Genomic DNA, 23,272 nt, shown 5'->3' on the forward strand with positions numbered 1-23,272 from the left:
TGTTTATCCACTTTTACTTTACAGAAATTGTACCAAGACCAGAGTTTTTTTTCCCGAATGCATAAGGGTCAGTTCATATTGAATGCTCCAGCACTGGTTTCTTGACCATTTTAATTTTTTTATTAATATTTTGCTTGTTCTAACCCCTATGCAGGGTTAGTTCAAAGCTGGCATTATTTTTCTAAAACTTGACTTTGTTCAAAAATGGTGGCCATTTCATGTTTCATGACTTTGGGTATTTTTGGGCTTTGTAGACAGTTGCTATAATTATGATAACTCAGCTAAGAAAAGTGATAGAAAGCTGTGGTAAACAACATTGTTTTAAGTACATTTCAAGCTATATTTTATGTTCCATGCCTTTCTTCACCATCTCTAATGAAAATGTCTGAAATATAAGGCCAAAATTGACCTTCAAATTTGAACAAAAATAGGGAAGTAATATAATATCAATGCTATAATTATTTTTAGATAAAACGTACATCCAAAGTTTTGGCAGAAAATATTTGAGATCTGCTACTGGTTTTATCTTTTTGTTAAAGCTCTTTGAAAATTCGAGATTTTCATTTCTTTTTTTCAAAATTTGAGCTCCTATATCTCTGGTAGTGGACCAAAAAAAGTGATATTTACAGCGTAAAGTGTACTCTGAGATCTATCTGTTAAAAAAATTCACGATTGATATTCATTGGATAACAAAGTTAGAAGAGAGGGAAGTTTCTCAAAATGCTTCAAATTTATGCTAATAGTTACAAATAACAGTTACTATTTAATAGGCATACTAAGTCCGTTAGTAGCTATTTTGAATGGAAAGGTGTGTAAGGCAGAGGTTTCTCTGATCATGTTCAGACATGGAATCGGAGACCATTAGTGAAAAGTTGCACTACTCCATTAGCCAGTTTTCATCTCTTGATTGATCTGAATTGTTCCAATCAACATTTTTGGTGGAACTAGCAAAAAAATGTTAAGAGCTCCAGGAAAAAGTGAAATCTGATATCTGACTTTCAACAAGATATCTTTGTGATTGTGTATACAAACATCTATCCTAAGAAAATACAAACTATGTTTAATGCCAAGAGAATTAATAACCCCTTTACCATCAATCAAACATTGTTTAGCATGCCACTAGATTTATGTCGATGTTACACAGCTCGGAAAGTAAGCAACACACTTACATATATGTGGTATTTCTAGTGAAACCCCTTTTATTTTTTTGAAAATGTGATTTTTCTTATATATAAAAAAAGATTCATAAGAGAGAAAGAATGTTAGCACAAGAGGGAGGGAATGAAGCACTAATGGTTAGACTTGCATGTCTTAACCTGTTCAGACAAACATCTGCCTCACATATCTTTTCATTCATAGTAGTTATACTAATGGACTTATTATGCCATTTGCATGATGAAATTAATAAATAAAATAATTCTCATTGCATGATAGTTCATTAAAGGTAAATGTTTATTTGTAACCAATAATGTAAATTTACCTTTTTTGTCAAAATTTGTCATTATCATTGGAATATGAATCTAGAACTTTTTTCATAGGTACTTCTAAGAGTAACTTTATGCTGTAAATATTAAATTTCTATTAGAGATATAGAAGATCAAATTTTGAAAAAAGAATTTTCAGAGATCCTTAACTAAAAGAGGAAACCAGTAGCAGATCTCAAATATTTTCTGCCAAAACTCTGGATGTAATTATGTTTTATCTTTAATAATAATAAAAAATAATAATAAAAAAAAACACTGATATTATACATATATTACTTTAATATTTCTGTTTAAAACTGAATATTAATTTTGGCCTTATATTTCAGACATTTTCATTAGAGATGGTGAAGAAAGGCATGGAACATAAAATATAGCTTGAAATGTACTTAAAACAATGTTGTTTACCACAGCTTTCTATCACTTTTCTTAGCTGAGTTATCATAATTATAGCAACTGTCTACAAAGCCCAAAAATACCCAAAGTCATGAAACATGAAATGGCCACCATTTTTGAACAAAGTCAAGTTTTAGAAAAATAATGCCAGCTTTGAACTAACCCTGCATAGGGGTTAGAACAAGCAAAATATTAATAAAAAAATTAAAATGGTCAAGAAACCAGTGCTGGAGCATTCAATATGAACTGACCCTTATGCATTCGGGAAAAAAAACTCTGGTCTTGGTACAATTTCTGTAAAGTAAAAGTGGATAAACATCATATTATTCAACATTTCTAACAATATTATGTGTACTCATATTAGTGGTAACTTGTGAGTGTTTTAGAGTCATTTTCAAAAATGCCAGTGCAAACATTGCTTCATACACCCAGTATTGAAACCTGTGATATTTCCACTATGAAAAATATTATGTTTCGGATTTTTTAATATTATGTTTGACATGTATTGATTATGCTGTGTAAGAAATTCCATTGGTGTAAAACCTGGGATTCAGTATCAATCAATTACCCGAAATGGAGTGTCCTTTTCATCACAACAAATTACTTTCTTTAAAGATTTTTATACTTTCCATGCAGATAAGAGTGGTGACACAGTTATTTTTTGTTAAAACTGTCCTTGTCTCTATAAGTATCTAAATCATCACAAAAATCCACCTGGTTTCCAAGATATGACTTGTTTTGGTCACATGGTGCTTTGGTTCATCCACTCAATTCTTGAAAATCTTCAAATTTTCAAAAATTTGTAACTTTTAACATATTTGTTGTGCAAGTCTAATATTACATATTTTTCATATTGGACCAAGTATATATCTGTACAAAAAATTGGAAGCAAATCCATGACTATGAAGCAACTTATTGTCTATCAATTCGGTTGATTTCATGTGGAATGCCCCTCATGCAAGTATTATTAACTGAAATGGTTTGTCTAGCACATTTTGCTCCATTTTCCCAAAATTTAACACTAGCACACACACTCGCTCTCTCTTTATTTTACATGCCATGTCACAGTCATGTAGTGTGTGTGTGTTTACATGCCATGTCACAGTCATGTAATGTGTGTGTGTTAAATTCTGGGGAAATTGAGCAAAATGTGCTAGAGCATTAATAAAGAGTTATTGTATTATTTTGTAATCTTGTCATGATGTTCTCTGTTATATGCCTGGGTGGAGATTGACCTTTTTCTGAAACATTTTTATTTATATTTCTGTTTTAACTTTTGATCATGTTTTAAGCCCAATCTTGTCGAGCCTACAGAGGTACATACAAAAATTGAGTAATACTTGTGCTTTAAGGAAAATGTAACTACTTATGGAGTCAAATATAACTAATTGCCCAGGAGTACTTACCTTGTAGTAAAGTCATATGAAACTGCTGCGAGTACAGACAAATGATAGGGAGAAAACTTCACTTTTCTCACAGCATATTCACAACCCTAGAAAAATAACATATTTTATAACAGCTGTTTTTTATAGTTAGAGAATCAGCGCCAAGTACTGATATAACAATAATGAATATTTACTTCTACAATAACAGACATAGTAGGAATAACCAGTGGAATGATTGATTGATTGATTTGTTGTTTTAAGTCCTCTTTATACACAGAAAGGCTAATCAGGACTGGACATACAGTTCAGAGTGGGATTCAAACCATGGGCAGATATTCCATGGAATGAAGGGAATGAGTCATTCTCTTACAAAGTACAACAAGCAAAAGGCCAGCATATGGCTAAACTTCGTCCGAGGAGCCTTCTCGTACTGTTCCAGAGAAGAAGACCTGGCACTAAAATATGGATATACTGAATGTCAAATCTCCACATGGTGCAACAAAGCTGAAATAAAAGTCAGACAACCTGCACCATCAACACAATACGCTCCACCATTGCAACCAGATCCCAGTAGCAAAACCAAGTGGTTTGCCTTTCCCTACCATCCTACCACATCCAACCACCTTACCAAAGCCCTCTGCCCCTACAACATCCAAATAGCACACAAACCAACCTCCAAAATAGCTGACCAACTAAACAAACATAAACGGTACTTCCTCTCCCCCTCAACAATCCAGGCATCTAAGATGCTGAATGCAAGTACAAGGCTCATTACATCGGCAGATCCATCAGGGCCATCAGTGAGAGAATTCAGCAGCACCTATCAAATGCAAAAACTGCCCAACCCACCACCGGACTTCCCAAGCATATCAAATTCCACAACCATAAAAATTGAAAAAGTACATGTCAAATACAAAGCACACACTCTCATAGACATAAAAATCAAAGAAACACACGCCATCATGCACTACAACCATGAACTGACCATAGATAGTGGTCAGGCACACCACGCCTGGCTTCCGTTACTGCAGCAATTAACACCGGTGAACAGCAGACGACATATACACAGACATACAGGCGACAGCAGCACACCTAGCAGCGATTTAGGAAAAAACAACACCGGTGAACAGCAGACGACATATACACAGACATACAGGCGACAGCAGCACACCTAGCAGCGATTTAGGAAAAAACAACAGAAACGTGCCAAGCAACAACACAACAAATTCCAAAGAGGATGGTGGCAGTGGCTACTGAAATTAATAGAAACTAATGTAAAACAGCTTCACGGAAAATTATCTATTACCGCGTCTTTCATTCCAATTGAAAAAATATTTCAAAATAATATTAATTGGTATCGGTATATTTTGTATCTGTACGAGGGTCACTATTTATATTTTGAGCCTTGGCAACACTGATTGAAGTTAGGCGCGATTTGACCTTTGCACGGAATCATCTGGCATTATTGACCATAACGTACTTCAAATGTTTTGTCAATAGCTTCATTTGTGTTGTTTATGTTGCCTTGGAGATTGCGCGACAACAATAAAATGGAATTAACTCCTGAACATTTTTGTGCGATGATTTTTTACGATTTTCGACGTGGATTATCAAGACAAGAGTGCATCAATCAACTTACTTCCACATTTGGCGATGAAGTCCCATCCTTTGCCACTGTGAAACTCTGGTATAACGAATTTAATCGTGGCCGCCATTCGCTCACCGACGAGATTCGCGAAGGTCGTCCAAAATCAGTTGTTGTTCAAGAAAACATTGATGCTGTGCAAAACCTAATGCTGCAAGATCGTCATGGGACATACTGTGAGATTGAGGCAACCATAGGCATTAGTTCCACCAGCATATATAAAATATTACATGATCATTTAGCTGTGAGAAAGGTATGTTCTCGTTGGATCCCACACAATTTGACAAAAACTCAAAAAGACGCTCGCGTCACTTGGTGCAAACAAATGCTCAATAAATACAATCGTGGTGCTTCAAAAGACGTATATAAGATTGTAACAGGTGACGAATCATGGATATATGCATATGAGCCGGAACGAAAACAGCAGTCGACTGTATGGGTGTTTCAAGATGAACGCAATCCAACAAAAGTTGTTCGTGCTCGAAGCACATCGAAACAAATGGTCGCCTGTTTTTTCGGGAAAACTGGTCATGTGGCAACTGTGCCTTTAGAGGAACGTAGAATGGTCAACTCTGAATGGTACACAACAATTTGTTCGCAAGAGGTCTTCGGTCAAATACGGAAAACAAACAAATGCCGTCGGATAATTCTTCATCAAGACAATGCCAGCTGTCACACATCTTGTCTAACAACAGACTTTATGAACAGTCAAAAAATCAAATTGATGGGTCATCCACCGTACAGTCCTGATTTGGCACCCAATGACTTCTTCTTGTTCCCGAATGTCAAGAATTAATTGCGTGGACAACGATTTTCGTCGGCGGAAGACACCGTTGATGCGTTCAAAGACCATATTATGGAGGTGTCTCAAGAAGATTGGAAAAACTGCTTTGACAAATGGTTCGAACGAATGCAAAAGTGTATTGACCATAAAGGAGAACACTTCAAAAAACAATAAAGCAGTTTTCAATGCCAAATTCCTGTTTTTTCATTGTTAGGCTAAAAATATAAATAGTGACCCTCGTATCACCAAGTCCAACCAAAGGTCAAGCTTAGAAAATTATAGACCAATAGCAATCTTGCCTAGTTTTATAAAAGGATGTTAGCACACGTCAATCCAGTTATCACGAATTTACTCCAGATTTCTTTGCTTCATATTTGGCCGACTGAACACAAACTGTAGTATACAAGAAAATCAAAAGTCCTCCTTTCAAACGCAACAAAATACAGCAAAGTCACTTACTAAAAGCACCTCACGTTTTTCCATACTGAATTTAAAATATCCAAATCACATGCAAGAGTAAAATAAAAGACCTCGGAGTAACCTTCAACACAAAGCTCAAATTTAATAAGCATATTGAAACTGTTACTAACAATGCTTTCAGAAACTTAAGTTTCATAATCTGATCAAGTCACAGCTTCATGAAAATAGAACCAGTAAAAATACTTTATTATTCCCTTGTATGGTCAAAACTAGATTATGTGCCAGTAATCTGGGATCCCACTCAAAAAGACTTAATGCAAAGCCTAGGGAGAATATCCAATATTCGTTTCATACGATAATCAACAAACTAGCACTACAGCAACAAGTAAATGACCTGCTCTTTCTACATAAAGTAATTAACGGTATAATAAGACGATTCCAACATGCTATCAGCCGTAACATTTAAAGTTTATATTTTCAAAACACGTCCCAAACACAAAATCTTTCATTGCCAGAGAGCTAATACGTCAGCTGTTTCTACCTCTCCAGTGTGGAGAGCATGCAACTCTTTCAACACAATTTCAAGTGTGAATAACACCATTGATATTTTTGCAATAGTTAATACAAGTTTTTTTAAAAAAAAGAACACTGCAGTAAATATATTGTAATAATATCATGTAATTATATAAATAGAGCACTATAATGGGAGTCGGCTTGTTGGGTTCCATCAATAAATAAATAAATACATTTCAAATAAATAAATAAATAAATTAACCTAAAAGTAACTCACCTTTTGCTCAAAGAGAGGTTTGCCAAAGTTCCTTAAATCCCAGCCACGAATAAGGCCATCAGAACCACCAGTAGCAATTATATTCTGTTCATATTTACACCAATCACAGCTTAAAACTTCTGCATCATGTGCCTTGATTGTCATGGAAAACTTAGATGGATTATTAGAATCCCAAATCTTCATTGTGCCGTCACCTATACAAATATAAAGGTATACTGCAACTTAGCACTTCATTATTGTGAAATCAGATAAAAGATTACTATTGTTATATTTCATGTATGAAACATAAAAAGTTTTTACTTACTGTAGTGATGCTACACATAATTCTAGACATAAAACTTTCTTTCCAAGAACATACAAATTTTTCGTTACTGACATCCAAACATTAAATAATGTGGTGTCAAATCAACTACAAGGTCTATTCAGAAATCAACTCCCGATTGACTCGCAAAAAGTAATACGTAACCGCAGCGACATGGCAGTGCATAGTAGGCAGCAGTAATTGTAATCGCACTCCACACACAACCACAGTCCATTTGTTTCAACAGTGCATGGGTAGGAACCGACAAACATGGATGCTCGTATTACTGGTCCCACCAGTTGTGAGGTGCATGGTGTGATGATTCCTTCAAGCAGAAGCAGTCAATGCAGCCAAAATTCATCGTTGATTGGGTTCTCGTTTTTTGTGTTTTCTGGAAATGTTACGAAATTCCTCAGAGAGTTGTAAAATGGCATTTTCCTCGCACAATTTTTTCAATTTGTCGGACGAATTCATTGGTCAAAATTGAAGGTCTTCCTTTACCTCCCTCATTATGCACATCAACATGCCCTGCATTAAATTTTCTGCACTAGCACTCATAATGCCATTGCCAAAAACCCAACACAATCGACAATGAATTTTGGCTGCCTTGATTCCATCTGCTTGAAGGAATCGAATCACACCACACACACCTCACAACTGGTGGGAGCAGTAATACGAGCATCCATGTTCGTTCGTTCCTACTCACACACTGTGGAAGCAAATGGACTGCGGTTGTGTGTGGAGTGTGATTACACATTACTGCTGGCTGCTGTGCCCTGCCATGTCACTGTGGTTTTAAGTATTGCTTTTTGAGAGACAATCGAAAGTTGATTTCTGAATAGCCCTCATATAAAATCCTCAAAAACAGTTTGGTCTGACCAAAAAAAATTGACCAAATTCTGACAAATTACTGATCTATTTCTTTACACCATACCAATAATTGTCATCCTAAAAGTAAAAGTGGGATTTCATATTTTCAAAATTATTATCAAGTCTCCACCATCCCCATAGACAAGTATCTAACTAACTAACTCTCTAGCCTTCTTAAACCCGAAGGTTCATTGCTGCAGCAACACAGGCCTTCAATCTGTCCCTATCCTGAGCAAGATCTACATACTCTTTTCCATCCCTACTGATTTCCTTTAGGTCCATCTCAAAATTATCCTTCCATCTTCGTCTTGGTCTTCCTACTGGTCTCTTACCATCAGGTTTCCCAAAAAGAATCCTGTAAACTCTTCTTTCCTCTCCCATTCGTGCCACATTGCCTGCCCACCTAAGTTTTCTTGATTTAATTATTCCAATAATATCTGGACACGAATAAAAATTATGTAGTTCTAAATTATGTAATCTTCTCCACTCACCTGTCTCCTCATCCCTTTTAGGTTCAAATATTTCCCTAAGGATCTTATTTTCAAATACTCTCAATTTATGTTCCTCTTTCAATGTAAGGGTCTAAGTTTCGCATCCATATAATAGTAAAGGCAATATTATTGTTTTGTATATTTTAACTTTTAGTTTCTTAGATATTAAACGAGAAGACAAAAGTTTATGAAGAGAAAAGTAACATGCATTTCCTGAATTAAGCCTGCTCTTTATTTCCTCTTTAATATCATTTTGATTTGTTAGTATTACTCTCAAGTACTTGAATTTGGAAACTGGTTCGAACGAGTTGTTATGAACAATTAGATTTTGATTATTACGTAACACTTGGTTTCAGCCTGTAAGCATATATTTAGTTTTCTCTTTGCTAACTTCCAAACCTATATCTTTAGCTGCTTTGAAAAATATTTTAGAATTATTCTTAATTGTATTTACATCATCCCCCAGTAAGTCTACATCATCTGCATATGCTAACAGCTGAGTCACACCGTTTAGTTTTAGACCTTCGTTAGTTTCTTCTACCTTCCTAACAGCATATTCTAAGGCAAAATTAAAAAGCAATGGAGATAATGCATCTCCTTGTTTAACCCATCATGAATTGTAAATTTGTCAGACATATTAATATGCACACGAATTTTACATTATGTATCACTTTTATCATATTAACAAGCTTCTTAGGTATTCCAAACTTGACTAATATATTATATAATTTATCTCTTTTAACTGAATCATATGCTTTTTTTGAAAATGAATGAATACCTGATGGACATTTTGATTATATTCCTACTTTTTTTCAAGTGTCTGTCTGATGTGAAAAATTTGATCTCTAGTTGATCTGTTACGTTTAAATCCACATTGATAATCACCTATAATTTCATTAGCATATGGGATTAGTCTTGTTAAAAGAATGTTAGATAAAATTGTATATGTTTTTGAGAGTAGAGAAATTCCACGGTAATTATTGCAGTTCATTTTATCACCTTTTTTAAACACAAGAACAATTATGGATTCTTTCCACTGTTGAGGGATTTCTTCTTTATTCCATATTAAACAAATTAATTTATGAAATTGACATATTAACGAATTCCCACCATATTTAATTAACTCAGCTGGTATTAAATCAATTGCAGGTGCTTTGTTATTCCTTATCCTTTTCTTTTCTTATATTGACGATAATAGAGCAGTAAAATTAGACAAATTTTCTCGAAGCAAAGGAACTAATTCATAACAAGCTGAAATTTGGTTCATAACTTCTTTATAGCACTAATAACAACATATTAAAAGTCCCTGGCGAACACCCTGCCACTAAGTCTGCCATATTGAAAAAATGGCAGACAAATTCAAGTTTTCATGAAATAAAGGAACTAATTAACAATAGATTGGATTTTAATATACATCTTTCATTTAACACTAGTAACATCAATTACAACACATATTTCGCATGAGAATGGAATTGGCTTCTAACAGAATGGAATTTGGCAAATATTTTCAGTATGTAAGGTATGAAAACCTACAGCATTTGCCATCTCATCAAACAGGCTGTTGTTTTCACGTGGCTTGTTCTGTTCACAAACTAAATCCCACAAGATGCAAAGAAACTCTCCACTTGTTGCTGTCCTTGCACACAAAGGTCTAGGGCATGCTCGGTGAGCAATTCATTGCCTCAAACCACACCCCGTGCATGCCAGGCCCTCTCCCTCCTCCAGAACAGTCTACAACTGGAAAAGAGTCAACTGGGAGCAGCTTTCTCTTTTCACGAGCCTCATTCCTTGGACAGTAATGGACCCCCTCCCCGTGGAAGAAGCAGTGGTTTTCCTCGTGGACTGTGTGCAGGCTGTAATTAAAGATCACGTGCCCCTAATGAAAACAAAAATCATCCCGATTCCCAGTGTGGTATAGTGAAGAGACGAAACTTACGCTGACGAACAAAAAAAAATGAATGAATCCTGTAGAACCAAATTCCGAATGTTCACACACAGAACAGTTTAACTTACTTAAGGAAGATTAGCAAAAACTTAAGAGACTATAATAATTACATTTAAAGTGTAACAGAAAGTGCTGCTAAAATCTCCAAAACATTGTGGATGCTAATTAACTCCCGCCAACAACATGACCGTATTTCCCTTCAAGTCTCCTTGAAGCTACAAAGGATGAGTGTTCATCGCTTTTTAACTCCTACTTTCCTAGTAACTTTACAAAGAACACTGCTACCACACTACCGGAAGTCAGGTTCATTATTCCCTACACACTCTTTCAAATCTCAACTATTTGCAATGAAGTCCAAGAAATATTACAGAGGCTGTTCAGCGTATATGTGACCAAACGCCATTCCTTCCCCCTGCACTCAGAATTAACTCACCCAACCTTGGTCAGGCATGTTTGTCAGTGTAATGTGTGAGCTGTAAAAGAGTGGTAGTGTTTTCTCACTGGGCCGAAAATCCCACCCAAACTGAGCCACTTTTGGGCGGAGTACGTTGTATAACTTTTCCAAGCGTTTGCGTTTTCTGGCCGGGCCAAAAATGTTGCCAAAACTGAGTTGCTTTTGGGAAGGTTATGTTGTAGCCCTTTATGATGCAAAGTTCAGTGTGTCAATGATCAGGAAGTAGTGTAAGAGCAAGGATTGTGACGTTCGTTTGACTTTATTCAAGAATGTAATCGGCAAGTTTAAGGATTGCATGGTCCCAGCGTTCGGTTCTCCAACATAGGGGACGAGAACATGGCTGTTCACACAAGCCACCATGTGCAAGGTGCGGTTAACAGTTTCCAAAGACATAGTTAGATGATTCGCCATCTGTCTTTGGGTCGGTGGATTCTCTTGCATGGACATTGTGCAAAGTTTCGCCTGCATACTGGTGGTGGTGGCTTGTGTGCATAGCCATGTTCTCGTCCCCTTTGTTGGAGAACCGAACGTTGGGCCATGCAATCCTTAAACTTGCCGATCACATTCTTGAATAAAGTCAAACGAACGTCACAATCCTTGCTCTTACACTACTTCCTGATCATTGACACACTGAACTTTGCATCATAAAGGGCTACAACATAACCTTCCCAAAAGCAACTCAGTTTTGGCAACATTTTCGGCCCGGCCAGAAAACGCAAACGCTTGGAAAAGTTATACAACGTACTCCGCCCAAAAGTGGCTCAGTTTGGGTGGGATTTTCGGCCCAGTGAGAAAACACTACCACTCTTTTACAGCTCACACATTACACTGACAAACATGCCTGACCAAGGTTGGGTGAGTTAATTCTGAGTGCAGGGGGAAGGAATGGCGTTTGGTCACATATACGCTGAACAGCCTCTGTAATACCGGGTGTCCATAAAATCCCTTTACAACTTAAAAAATTCACTACAAATGCAAATTATGAGATATTTGAGTGAATTTTTTATTATTGTACTAGTTTACTATTAAATTTTGTACTAATAGTCAATTTGTGTATTTCCGGTAACATTGTGAAGAAAGAGAGGTCCTCGAAAGAAAAATGGCTACTCCGCAAGAAAAGGCACAATGTGTGGCGTGGTTCATTGAAACAAAATCTGACACTCAGACTCAGCGAAACTTCAGGACTAGGTATGGGAAACAACCACCAGGACGTCCATCAATTCGTGAATGGCACAGGAAATTCATGGAGACCGGTACAAATTTGGATAAAGCAAGAAGTGGAAGAAACGAGTATCAGAGGAAGACATCGAACGTGTAAGACAAGCCTTTGTTAATTCTCCAAAGAAATCCATTCGCACTGCTGCCAGACAGTTACAGCTAGCACGATCAACAGTGCACAAGGTCCTACACCACAACCTGTGATTGATTACGTATAAAGTGCAACTGTTGCATGCCATCGAGCCCAATGATAAACCGAAACGCAAACCATTTGCAGTGGACATGCTTCATCGAATATCGGAGGATGCAATGTTCCTCAACCGAGTGTGTTTTACTGATGAGGCAACATTTCATGTTTCCGGTAAACTGAACACGTACAATGCGAGAGTCTGGGACAGAAAACCCCCATGCGACAATGGACCTTAAATGAGACAGTCCAAAGGTGACTGTGTGGTGTGGACTGATGTTCAATCGAATCATTGGTCCATTTTTCTTTGCGGAGCAAACAATTACTGCAAATGTTTACCTTGACCTTTTGACTGAATATGTGACACCACAACTGGCTGACCTTCAACCAGTCCTTTACCAACAGGATGGTGCACCACCACATTGGGGATTAAATGTTCGTGACTTCTGGACCAAACATTTCCCGGTAGGTGGATTGGACGGGATGGCCGTATTCCCTGGCCACCTTGTTCATCAGACATAACGCCCCTAGATTTCTTTCTGTGGGGCTACGTTAAAGACACTGTGTATCGAACAAATGTACGGAACATTACTGACCTCAAAGGATCATTCATGCCATTGCCACCATTGATGAGGCTATGCTAGAGAGGACATGGCGCGAAATCGATTTTAGCCTTGACGTCCTTCGTGCAAGCAATGGTGCCCATATTGAGGTTAATTAAGTTATGAAAAAAAACTTCAATTTATACTGCTAGTATGTGACAAATTTAATTTAATTATCTCTTCATATGTCTTTGGAATAAAAGTTTGAAGTTGTAAAGAGACTTTATGGACACCCTGTATTTCTTGGACTTCATTGCAAATAGTTGAGATTTGAAAGAGTGTGTAGGGAATAATGAACCTGACTTCCGGTAGTGTGGTAGCAGTGTTCTTTGTAAAGTTACTAGGAAAGTAGGAGTTAAAAAGCGATGAACACTCATCCTTTGTAGCTTCAAGGAGACTTGAAGGGAAATACGGTCATGTTGTTGGCGGGAGTTAATTAGCATCCACAATGTTTTGGAGATTTTAGCAGCACTTTCTGTTACACTTTAAATGTAATTATTATAGTCTCATAAGTTTTTGCTAATCTTCCTTACGTAAGTTAAACTGTTCTGTGTGTGAACATTCGGAATTTGGTTCTACAGGATCCATTCATTTTTTTTGTTCGTCAGCGTAAGTTTCGTCTCTTCACTATACCACACTGGGAATCGGGATGATTTTTGTTTTCATTAGGGGCACGTGATCTTTAATTACAGCCTGCACACAGTCCACGAGGAAAACCACTGCTTCTTCACGGGGAGGGGGTCCATCACTGTCCAAGGAATGAGGCTCGTGAAAAGAGAAAGCTGCTCCCCGTTGACTCTTTTCTAGTTGTAGACTGTTCTGGAGGAGGGAGAGGGCCTGGCATGCACGGGGTGTGGTTTGAGGCAATGAATTGCTCACCGGGCATGGCATAGACCTTTGTGTGCAAGGACAGCAACAAATGGAGAGTTTCTTTGCGTCTTGTGGGAAAATTTACAAATTGTTGAAGTCCGATTGCCTTGATGTAATGATCGAAAAACCACCTGTCATCATTGTCTGTGCAGAGGCCAGAGTTCGATGATGACCATTTTATAAGAAGGTTAAAATAACCAATAAGAATAATGTCCGATTCCTTTGTAGCACTTAACACAGAATCCAATAATGTTGACAAGGTTGCAGTTAGGGGGTCTATAAAACAGCCGATTAAAAGTTTATTTGAGCCTATATTTACCTCAGTCCATATTAACTCGGATGACACATCCAGACGTCTGATGCAGGGCCACTTGTTGTTTACCAGTAACATTACTCCTCCTCCACGTGAGCCTCTATCGTTGCGGAATACCTGAAATTCCGTCAGCGGTATTTCACTATCGTCGATCATTTCACTGCACTGAAACCAATCACATCGTTAAACTCACTACAGAACATTTGTAGAGTTGACTGCAGTACTTGTTAAATTCGCTACAGAACATTTGTAGAGTTGACTGCAGTACTTGTTAAATTCGCTACAGAACATTTGTAGAGTTGACAGCCAGCAGAAGGGCAAACGCAGCCACCAAGAGGCCGTTCTGGGTAGAACCATGTGGCTAGTGGGAAGCATTGTTCTTGCGACTTCCGGAAACTGTCCACACGAGGCTCCGATCCAAATCCATTGCCGAGTAAGAAAATCGCCTGTAACTAAAGGACCAGTCCTCCACACACTTGCAGTTATACAGCATTTCATTTCTTGCAATACTACGAGTCCACGTCACAAATCACACACACACACAACAGCTCACAAACAACTCACAAATCACACACACACACAACAGCTCACAAACAACCTGAAAAAGTTGAAATTTTGAAGCACTAAATGCACGTGTATCAGGCTTCGGTGCCATCTTGCCCTTAATTCCTTCAGAACATAATTTTTTTATTCTTTATGGAATCTGAGTAAGGTAAGATACCATGTTATGCTCATTGCCTTAAGTCCTTGAGAAACTACTGTGTTTCTTGTTTATCGAATCTCGGTAAGGTAAGATACCATTCAGCATTTACAGTCTTTCTCAGCTTAAGAACCACATTTTATTCTTTAAGTCAGCCAGTGGATGTGATACTAGTTTCCTCTTTATTCAGACAAAAGGAGAAATTTTTTTAGAAATATGTCAACGAAGAAGTGACTTATGAGAACATTTGTCAATTTTCAACACCAGATGCAATTACAAAATCTGGAGAATGTTTCTTTCTCTTAGCCCTTTATGGTGCATCTGAACAAGAGGCATGTCTCAATAGTTTCAGACAACAGTATCTGTAAATGTAACAGACGTTTGTAGCAAAAAGGAAGTCAAAATACTAAATTTAATTTCATGTGGCTGTAACAAAAACTGTGATGGAGAATGTATTTGGTCTAGTAATTAATTCGTGCACCTGGACAAGAGATGGCGTAACGAGCGTATCGTCCCACAGTTCCATGTAGCCACACATGCGTTGAAAACTCCTGTCAGCGTGCATCGTTCGTAGTATAGGGCAGTTGATTGACGCGTCAACAACTGCATTTTGTAGTCAACTGAACATGGTGAAGTTCATGCCAGATAAAGTGTTTTTGCGTGATGTTCTGCTTCATTACTTTAACATGCAGAAAAGTGTTACCGAAAGTCATCGTATTTTGGTGGAAGTGTATGGTGACCATGCGCTAGCTCAGCGAACGTGTCAGAAGTGGTTTGCACGGTTTAGAAGTGGTGATTTCGGCCTGGAAGACCAAGAGCGACCTGGACAGCCAAAAAAATTTGAAGACGAAGAATTGAGAGCATTGCTCGATCAGGATTCGTGTCAAACGCAGGAAGAACTTGCAGAAGCATTAGGCGTTGATTAAACATCAGTTTCCAAACGCCTCAAAACCATGGGAATGATTCAAAAGATGTCACATTGGGTTCCACATAAATTGAAAGACAGAAACGTTGAAAGACGAAAAACCATTTGCGAATTGCTGCTTCAAAGACAGAAAAGAAAGGGGTTTTTGCATCGCATTGTTACTGGCGATGAGAAGTGGATCCATTACGAGAACCCGAAACAAAAAAAGGCCTGGGTGAAGCCAGGTGAACCAGGTCCATCACAACCGAAACAAGATATTCACTGTGCAAAGGTTATGCTGTGCATATGGTGGGATATGAAAGCTGCTGCAACCGGGTGAAACTATTAATGGAGAACGTTATCGACGACAATTAATGCGTTTGAAGCAAGCTCTGGCCAGGAAACTACCAGAATGGGAGAACAGACATGATAACGCTCGCCCACCTGTCGCAAAACCGGTCAAAACCTATTTAGAAAATGTCGGATGGGAAGTTTTACCCCACCCGCCGTATTCACCAGACGTTGCTCCTTCGGACTACTACTTGTTCGATTGCATGAATAACGATTTGATTGGACAGCGGTTCACTTCTTCAGAAGATATCGAAAAATGGGTCTCTGACTGGATCGCTTCAAAGGATGAGGACTTCTTTCGCCACGGAATCTGTAACTTGCCTGACAGATGGGCGAAAGTGGTGGCTCGCGATTGACAATATTTTTCTTAAGGTATTTATGTATTTTGTGTTTGAACTACAGCTTTAATGTGTGCGTAACAACTCCACGAATTACTTCCTAGACCAAATAGTTGCATGCAAGCAGGCTTAAGATGTTCCAGACTATGTGCTCCTTGCTAAGATGTTTCCTGTACAAATTTGATTCTTGTTTCAAGTGTTTCCAGTGAAGACAATGTTGAAGACATCGATGACCAACATGACACTGATGAAAGTGAAGAACTCTTTGATTCAGATATGTCTCTTGTGGTATGTTACTTACAGGTGTACATTACGATAGTAACCAATCTGATTTAGTTGAACAGAGACACACGTGAAAACAATAGCCCTCATGATGAGAAGCAAATGTTATAGAATGTTGTCATATTAAACATATTTGCCATTCTTCCAATATGTTGTAATTGATGTTACTAGTGTTACAGAAAGATATATATATATCAACATCCAAGCTATGGGCAATTAGTTCCTTTATTTCATGAAAACTTGAATTTTTCTAACATTTTTTCAATATGGTGAACTTAGCAGCAGGGTGATTGCCGGGAACTTTTGATATGTTATTTTTAATGTTATAAACAATTTATGTACAAAATTTCAGCTTGTGAATTAATTCCTTTCTTTCCTTCTTTTACTTCAATATAAGACAAAGTTATCATATTGTACAAAATTATGCAAGGCAAAAAAAAATCATTAAAATAAAAGAAAATAGTATGTAGCAGATAGTGTGAAATGCAAAATATATGTTATCTTTACTTTGAGTGTCATTGTTTTCTTTTAATAAAGTATTTTGTTTCTCTTATGAAAGACATATTGGTCATAAGCGTCAGTAAACACCAATCTGAAGTTTGTTTATTATTTATAATAATTTAAGTTGGCATAAGATTCACGAAGGTTTCGTCCAAGTAGTTTGTTGGATACACGTTGGTGGAGCACATTTACGGTGCAATAGCAAAATATTTGCTTCGTGTAGTTGAGAGCGCCCCGCTATGTGGCTCTCATGTTGTCCAGCAATTGGGATACTTTCAATCCCAAAAGCGGTGTTATTAAGTGTTTAACCAAATAACGTAAGGTATTTTAATATTTGCTTGAAGGTATTAAGAATGAATGAATATGGTGTAAAAATATAAATGAACAATTTCGAGGACATGAACTCAGCTTGCAGTGATGGACTTTTCAAGATACAGCACGCAGAAGCATTGTGTGAAGCACCATGGTGCAGCGAGCTGGTAAAAAGTGCTGTTGTGAAGCTGGGAGCTGGAGTGCCGTAAAAAAGCTTACAGACCTGTACGGGGGAAAAATCAGCTGTTAACATGATGGACAAAGAAATGTGTAGTGGTAGAATGCTGCCTGAAACAAATTGATATTTGTAGCAGTTACATTGGAGTATGGCTTTGATTCAATTTATCAGTCCAAAACTTGTATTACCAAGAAGAAAACAGTCAAAAGTGCAACACAGAAGTTTCAGAAGGAGATGTGTCCATATGGTATTGTTGTCTTCCCAGCTGAGATTTTTCTGTAAGGTTAGCCTTTTACTTCATGTAAATGGATGAGGGTTCCAAAACACTTACACATCCAGAAATATACTCTACTCTATGTGATCAGAAGTATCCAAGCACCCACCTGAATATGAAGTACAAGGTTGGGCTGCCATCTATCAGGAACACTAGCAGTCAATACAGTGTTGGTCCACCCTAGCCTTGATGACAGCCTTCACTATCGCAGGCATACTTTCAATCATATGGCAGATGGTTTCCTGGGGAATGGCAGCATTTAGGAGGGTGGAAATCTCGCGTACAGAATTCTTACACAAGTGGCACCAAACCACCTGACCACGTTGAAAGGCCGTGAGTTCCTCAGACAGTCCCATACTGCTCTCTCGCATTGTCTGCAGACTACTGAGAACGCTGACCATGTGTTCCATGCGGTAGATAGCAGTACTGCATCACCCTCTATGATAAACACAGGTTTTGCGGTGTGTCTGGATACTTTTGATTACATAGAGTATGTTGTTCACATCTAGGAAGAACTCTATTAAATCTGTGTTATCAGAACATTGTGATCGGCCATAGTGACTTGTTTGTTAAATTGCACTTTGCACGTATAAGAAGAACAAGGGCACAATGCCATCTTGTAAAAATTTTATTACTGCAGTTATAGTTAACATTTAAAAGCTCCTTGCTTTGTCTGGGGAAGAAATACAATGAGATTAAACATATTCGACACAAATTATGCAATGTAAGGCCTTTGGATTATGAATAATTACTGTTTCTTCATGAAAGTTATTTTAATATAAACACAAGAAATAACCACGTTATAGAAATGGTTATTGCAGCTCATTGGTTGTGCTATTAATTAGTAGGATTGGCTTTGCATCGAAACATCGTGGTCCTGCAGACAATTTGATGGTCACCAGAATTTTTTTCAAAGACATTTGAACTCAGAAAAATAAATACAGAATTGTATTTATTCAATAAATGAAACCATATTTCAAACACAGCTGTTGTATTAAATTCACAAGTTGTAATCTCGTGTGCGTACACTTGAAGGCAATAATATTGGGAATATACATTTTGTATCAAGCTCACGAGTGATAATCTTGTGTTTGTACACTCAAATGTAACAATATTGGGAGTACACATTTGTATAAGTTCATGAGTGGTAATCATGTTTGTACACTCGAATGTAACAATATTGGGAGATATATATATGGTATTAAGTTCAAGACTGTAATCTCGTGTTTGTACACTCGAATGCAACAACATTGGGAGTATACTTAACGTGTTAACTACAAGAGTTGAATACACCCAACTGTAACAATATTACGAGTATGCTTATATTAAGTTCACGAGATGTAATCACATGACTTTTTACTGTCGCTTTCACGGCCCATGCTAAGTTTATGGGGGGAGCAGAAGCCCTGCCTTCACGCCTTTCTAAATGATGACACCAGGCCAGTTTTTACTTCAGAATGTGATTTTCAGCACAGTTTGAAGGTGTAGAAAAACGTATATTGCAGAGACATTTTGCACATCTCATTTTTGCGCTATTATCAATAAAATGAATGGATTTGAAATGTATTTCATGCCATAGTGGAAATGTCCATTAGAGGTCCAAGGGGTACATGGGGAAAAAGGGCCAAAGTTCGAAAATTGGCCCAGACCATGTGGGAACAATTCACTACCATTTCTTAAAAACCATGTATGTTATTTCAGTTCAGTACCATGCTCCATCCAGCCTATTTCAGTTCAGTACCATGCTCCATCCAGCCTTACCCTCCCACCACCTGCATTTACTACTTAGTATATGAAAAAAGGTGTGACATACTCAAATTACAAAATAATATAACCAATGTTACTACTGGAATTCTGGATTTTTCCATAAGTTAGCAACACTGCCGCTCTTACACATTGACATTATTTATTTTTACATAAGATGTATTAGCCTGTTTTCAATGAAACTTTGCATGGTTGTAGGGATGTCCAACTGCTATATAGTACACTTCTTAATTCACATTGGTCTATTGTTTGGGGCATGCCAAATTTTTTTGAAAATTTTCAATTTTCTTCTTCTTCCTTGAACACTCATTATTGGGAGGCACAATGTATACATTTTACGTGCGCTAAAAGCCCTGTCTTTAAGAAAGAAAACAAAACTGCTTTCATCTCTCTGTGACAATTAGTTCTTGTTCTACAATTGTTTTGTACTTCACAGCAAGTCTGAAAAGCGTGCACTTGAAAAGGTACCGTCCACAGAGAGTTTACCCTCGAGCGAGGCTCTGTCTGCTACAGGTTAAATAACATTTAGAATCGAAAGTTTAAATAGTAATTTACAACTTAAGAAACTTAATTTAAATGATAAGTAGATGGCTTGTCATTTCATTACATGTCTGTTATTTTTAATGTCCTATGATACTTGTTTACAATTATTGTAATTTTTATGTGTATAGTGCTTACCTGAAACAGATGCAAAGCACGAAGGAATGTGAGGAGACCACATTGCATTGTACACCAACTGCGTGTGACTAAGGAATGTGGCTATGGAGGATGATCTGTTTGGATCCCACTAAAAAAAAAAAGGATATTTAGTGTTGAAGAGGAACTGTACTACTTTATTTTTTATAATTTATTCACTATTCAACCTTTCAAATAGCAGAAATCATACATTATGTTGATCATACAAAACAGAAAGCAAATCATAGTTGGGTGACTTCTCTTCAGATCATACAAGGTGCTGTCCACTCACCATCACGGATATTGCTGAAAATTATATGTTAGAGGACCACAGGACACATGTCCAAAAATTAAATCTTTTCCTTTTCTGTTGATTTGTTACTGTGTTATAAGCAAGCTCACAAAGGAAGACACTGTTTCGTAAAAAAAAAAATAAACATGGAAAGTAAAGCAATTTACAAACCACTACAAATAAAAAACAAAAAATAGTAAGAGACTTAACATTTCCTTTATTTGAAAGTTTGTTCAAAGCACTTCCAAATCCTTATTAAGGAACATATTTATGAAACCCTCTTCAACAACAAAAATTAAAAATCAAAATACAAAAAATTTGGATTTTTATTCAAAGTTCTGAGATTTTCTTTTTTAATTAAGTTAAGAATCAGAGGACATGCGTTCTGCTGGGATAATAGAATATGGAAGCTGAACTAACTATTTACAATGCCATTTCTGCACTAACTTCTAACGTTATGTAGAAAAATCTTTGTAAAAATAAAAAATCCGTTTTAACCTTTTTTAAAATCATTTTCTCAGAAACACCCATCTCAAAATTTCAATATAGTCGTTTACTATACTTGCAGGAGATGCAATCAGATGGCAATATTTTTTTGTGTAACCAGGGAGAAATTTTTAAAAATGGCCTCCATGATCAATATTTTTTTTGATTCTTACTGTAAAATATGTTACACTGGCAACACTGCTTCTAACTGCTGCTTATCAGAAAACCTGTAGAGCATCAAATATATTACTGATAACATTTTGTGTGTGCATGTATGCTCATGCATGCGCAACTGTGTAGTGGTGAGGAACTACTTAAAATTCCATATCATTTTGACCAATCCCTGTCACATCATAAATTTTAAAAATATTAATAATTTAATAACTTATTTATGTGTCCTTCAAGTGTTGAAATTTGACATTTCAGGCTTGCGTTTAGATCTTTCGGCAATTTTTAATTTGTCGCATGCGGTGATTTTACTGTTTTCAGACGTTTATGAAAATCACTATAACTTCTGTCGTATAATTCCACATGTAATGATCCAAAATGTATTTTCTTCACAAATAAATGCACATTCATTTTGTTTATTACAATATACGGTAACCTCTAAGCCAAGGAGACTGGTTGGCACTGATGATCGTTGTGGCAATGTGCATGTGTGTGAACTAAAACTTACACAACTACAAACACCTACTGTGACCATAAATGTATCACCAGAAACCTCTCCCTGTTTTGATAGTCTTATTAGCAACTGAGTACAAAATCATTTTAGAAGCTTTTATTTACCAGTTTAACACTGCAATCCCAAGATGCAGACAGGATTAGCTGCTCCTGACGTGTTTGACTCCAGTCTACAGAATACACTTCCTTCTTGTGCTCTTGGAATATCTGAGGTGGTGACTGAAAGGGAAAAATCAACTAAGTTTCTTGCATAAAGCAAGGGTTGTACAACATACATACATCTCTTAGATAATGTAAAATATAATGGAATGTGTAAATTTCAGATAGGATCAATTTTTATTATTATCTATCCCAATATTTCAACCTGTCACAGTGTTATCATGGGGATAAAAACATCTTAAAAGTCGCACATAAAAATTTTTGAGATTAAGAATGATGAAGTCCTCATTTACTCGTGCCCTGGTGACCAATGCTGAAGAAAGCCTCCTTAGATTCTGCTGGACCTTTCTTAGCTTGTCTCAGCATCTAAAAGAACCAAAGTGATCTCAACTTACTGAATTTCTGAGAACTGTGGCTCAACCAGGCATTGAAACTGAGTCTATGGAATTCCGTGACAATATACACAGTCTGATAATTAAGTAACATGCTGATGATGTCATGTGTTCCAAATTCTACAACCTGCCAGCAACCTTGTGATGCGCATGCTGGGAGTTATGCTGCATGTTGTGAAGGTGTCGTCAAGTAATTGCAATGGAGCAGTGATTGAATATAAATTTTCATGGAAGACATTCTAAAAACTGCTCGCAGGAATAAATATTTCTGGAATTCCATTGTTGTGGAGGATAAAGCAGTACAGTATTTTACTATGGTTCTACAAAACAATGAAGTGCAGAATGGAAGTCAGTAAATTTTACAACAGACAAGAAAATTTGGCTCCAAAAGTCAAGAGTGAAGACAATATTGTGTTTTTTTGTGAGAACAAAGGCATTATTCATCATTTATTTGTTCCGGAGTGAAACTGTATTTGACTGTTACTATCAAGTGCCAAGAATGATTATGAAAGAGAACTGTCTGTGTTCGACCTTAGTATCTTGAACTGGTAAGTTTGTTCCTGCTCCACATTAATGCACAGTGTCAATGGGATCGAAAGAAAGTGAGTGTGTTGAAGCCAAATTACGTACTTTTGATGAACACAGGAACATAACAGGCTGTATGTCGAACATTCAAGTAATACCACATAAAGACTAGCAGATGCTGTTTCAACCATTAACCAACTGTGCCAATTCCTGTATCAATGCAGGAGTACTACTTTGAGTAGGAAAAAGGTAACATTAAAATATTACGTTTCCTTTTTATCTGAGATGAAAGTTTCATTACTTAAT

The 23,272-nt window shown here is 37.0% G+C and overlaps 1 protein-coding gene across 4 annotated transcripts in view; it reads right to left on the reverse strand.

Annotated features, from left to right (window-relative positions):
• Pex7 (peroxisomal biogenesis factor 7) overlaps positions 1-23,272 on the reverse strand; it is an 81,748-nt gene that overhangs the window by 7,928 nt on the left and 50,548 nt on the right. For all 4 annotated transcript variants that reach the window (XM_083140576.1, XM_083140577.1, XM_083140578.1 and 1 more), the window contains exons 4-7: positions 21,996-22,109; positions 20,435-20,543; positions 6,902-7,095; positions 3,284-3,369 (exon numbers count right to left, since the gene is read on the reverse strand). In XM_083140576.1, the coding sequence (XP_082996702.1) occupies positions 3,284-3,369; positions 6,902-7,095; positions 20,435-20,543; positions 21,996-22,109 (503 nt within the window). The remainder of the gene's footprint in view (positions 1-3,283; positions 3,370-6,901; positions 7,096-20,434; positions 20,544-21,995; positions 22,110-23,272) is intronic.

This window comes from Lepisma saccharinum, chromosome 18, assembly GCF_977018435.1.
Source record: "Lepisma saccharinum chromosome 18, izLepSacc3.1, whole genome shotgun sequence".
Classification (NCBI taxonomy): domain Eukaryota; kingdom Metazoa; phylum Arthropoda; class Insecta; order Zygentoma; family Lepismatidae; genus Lepisma; species Lepisma saccharinum.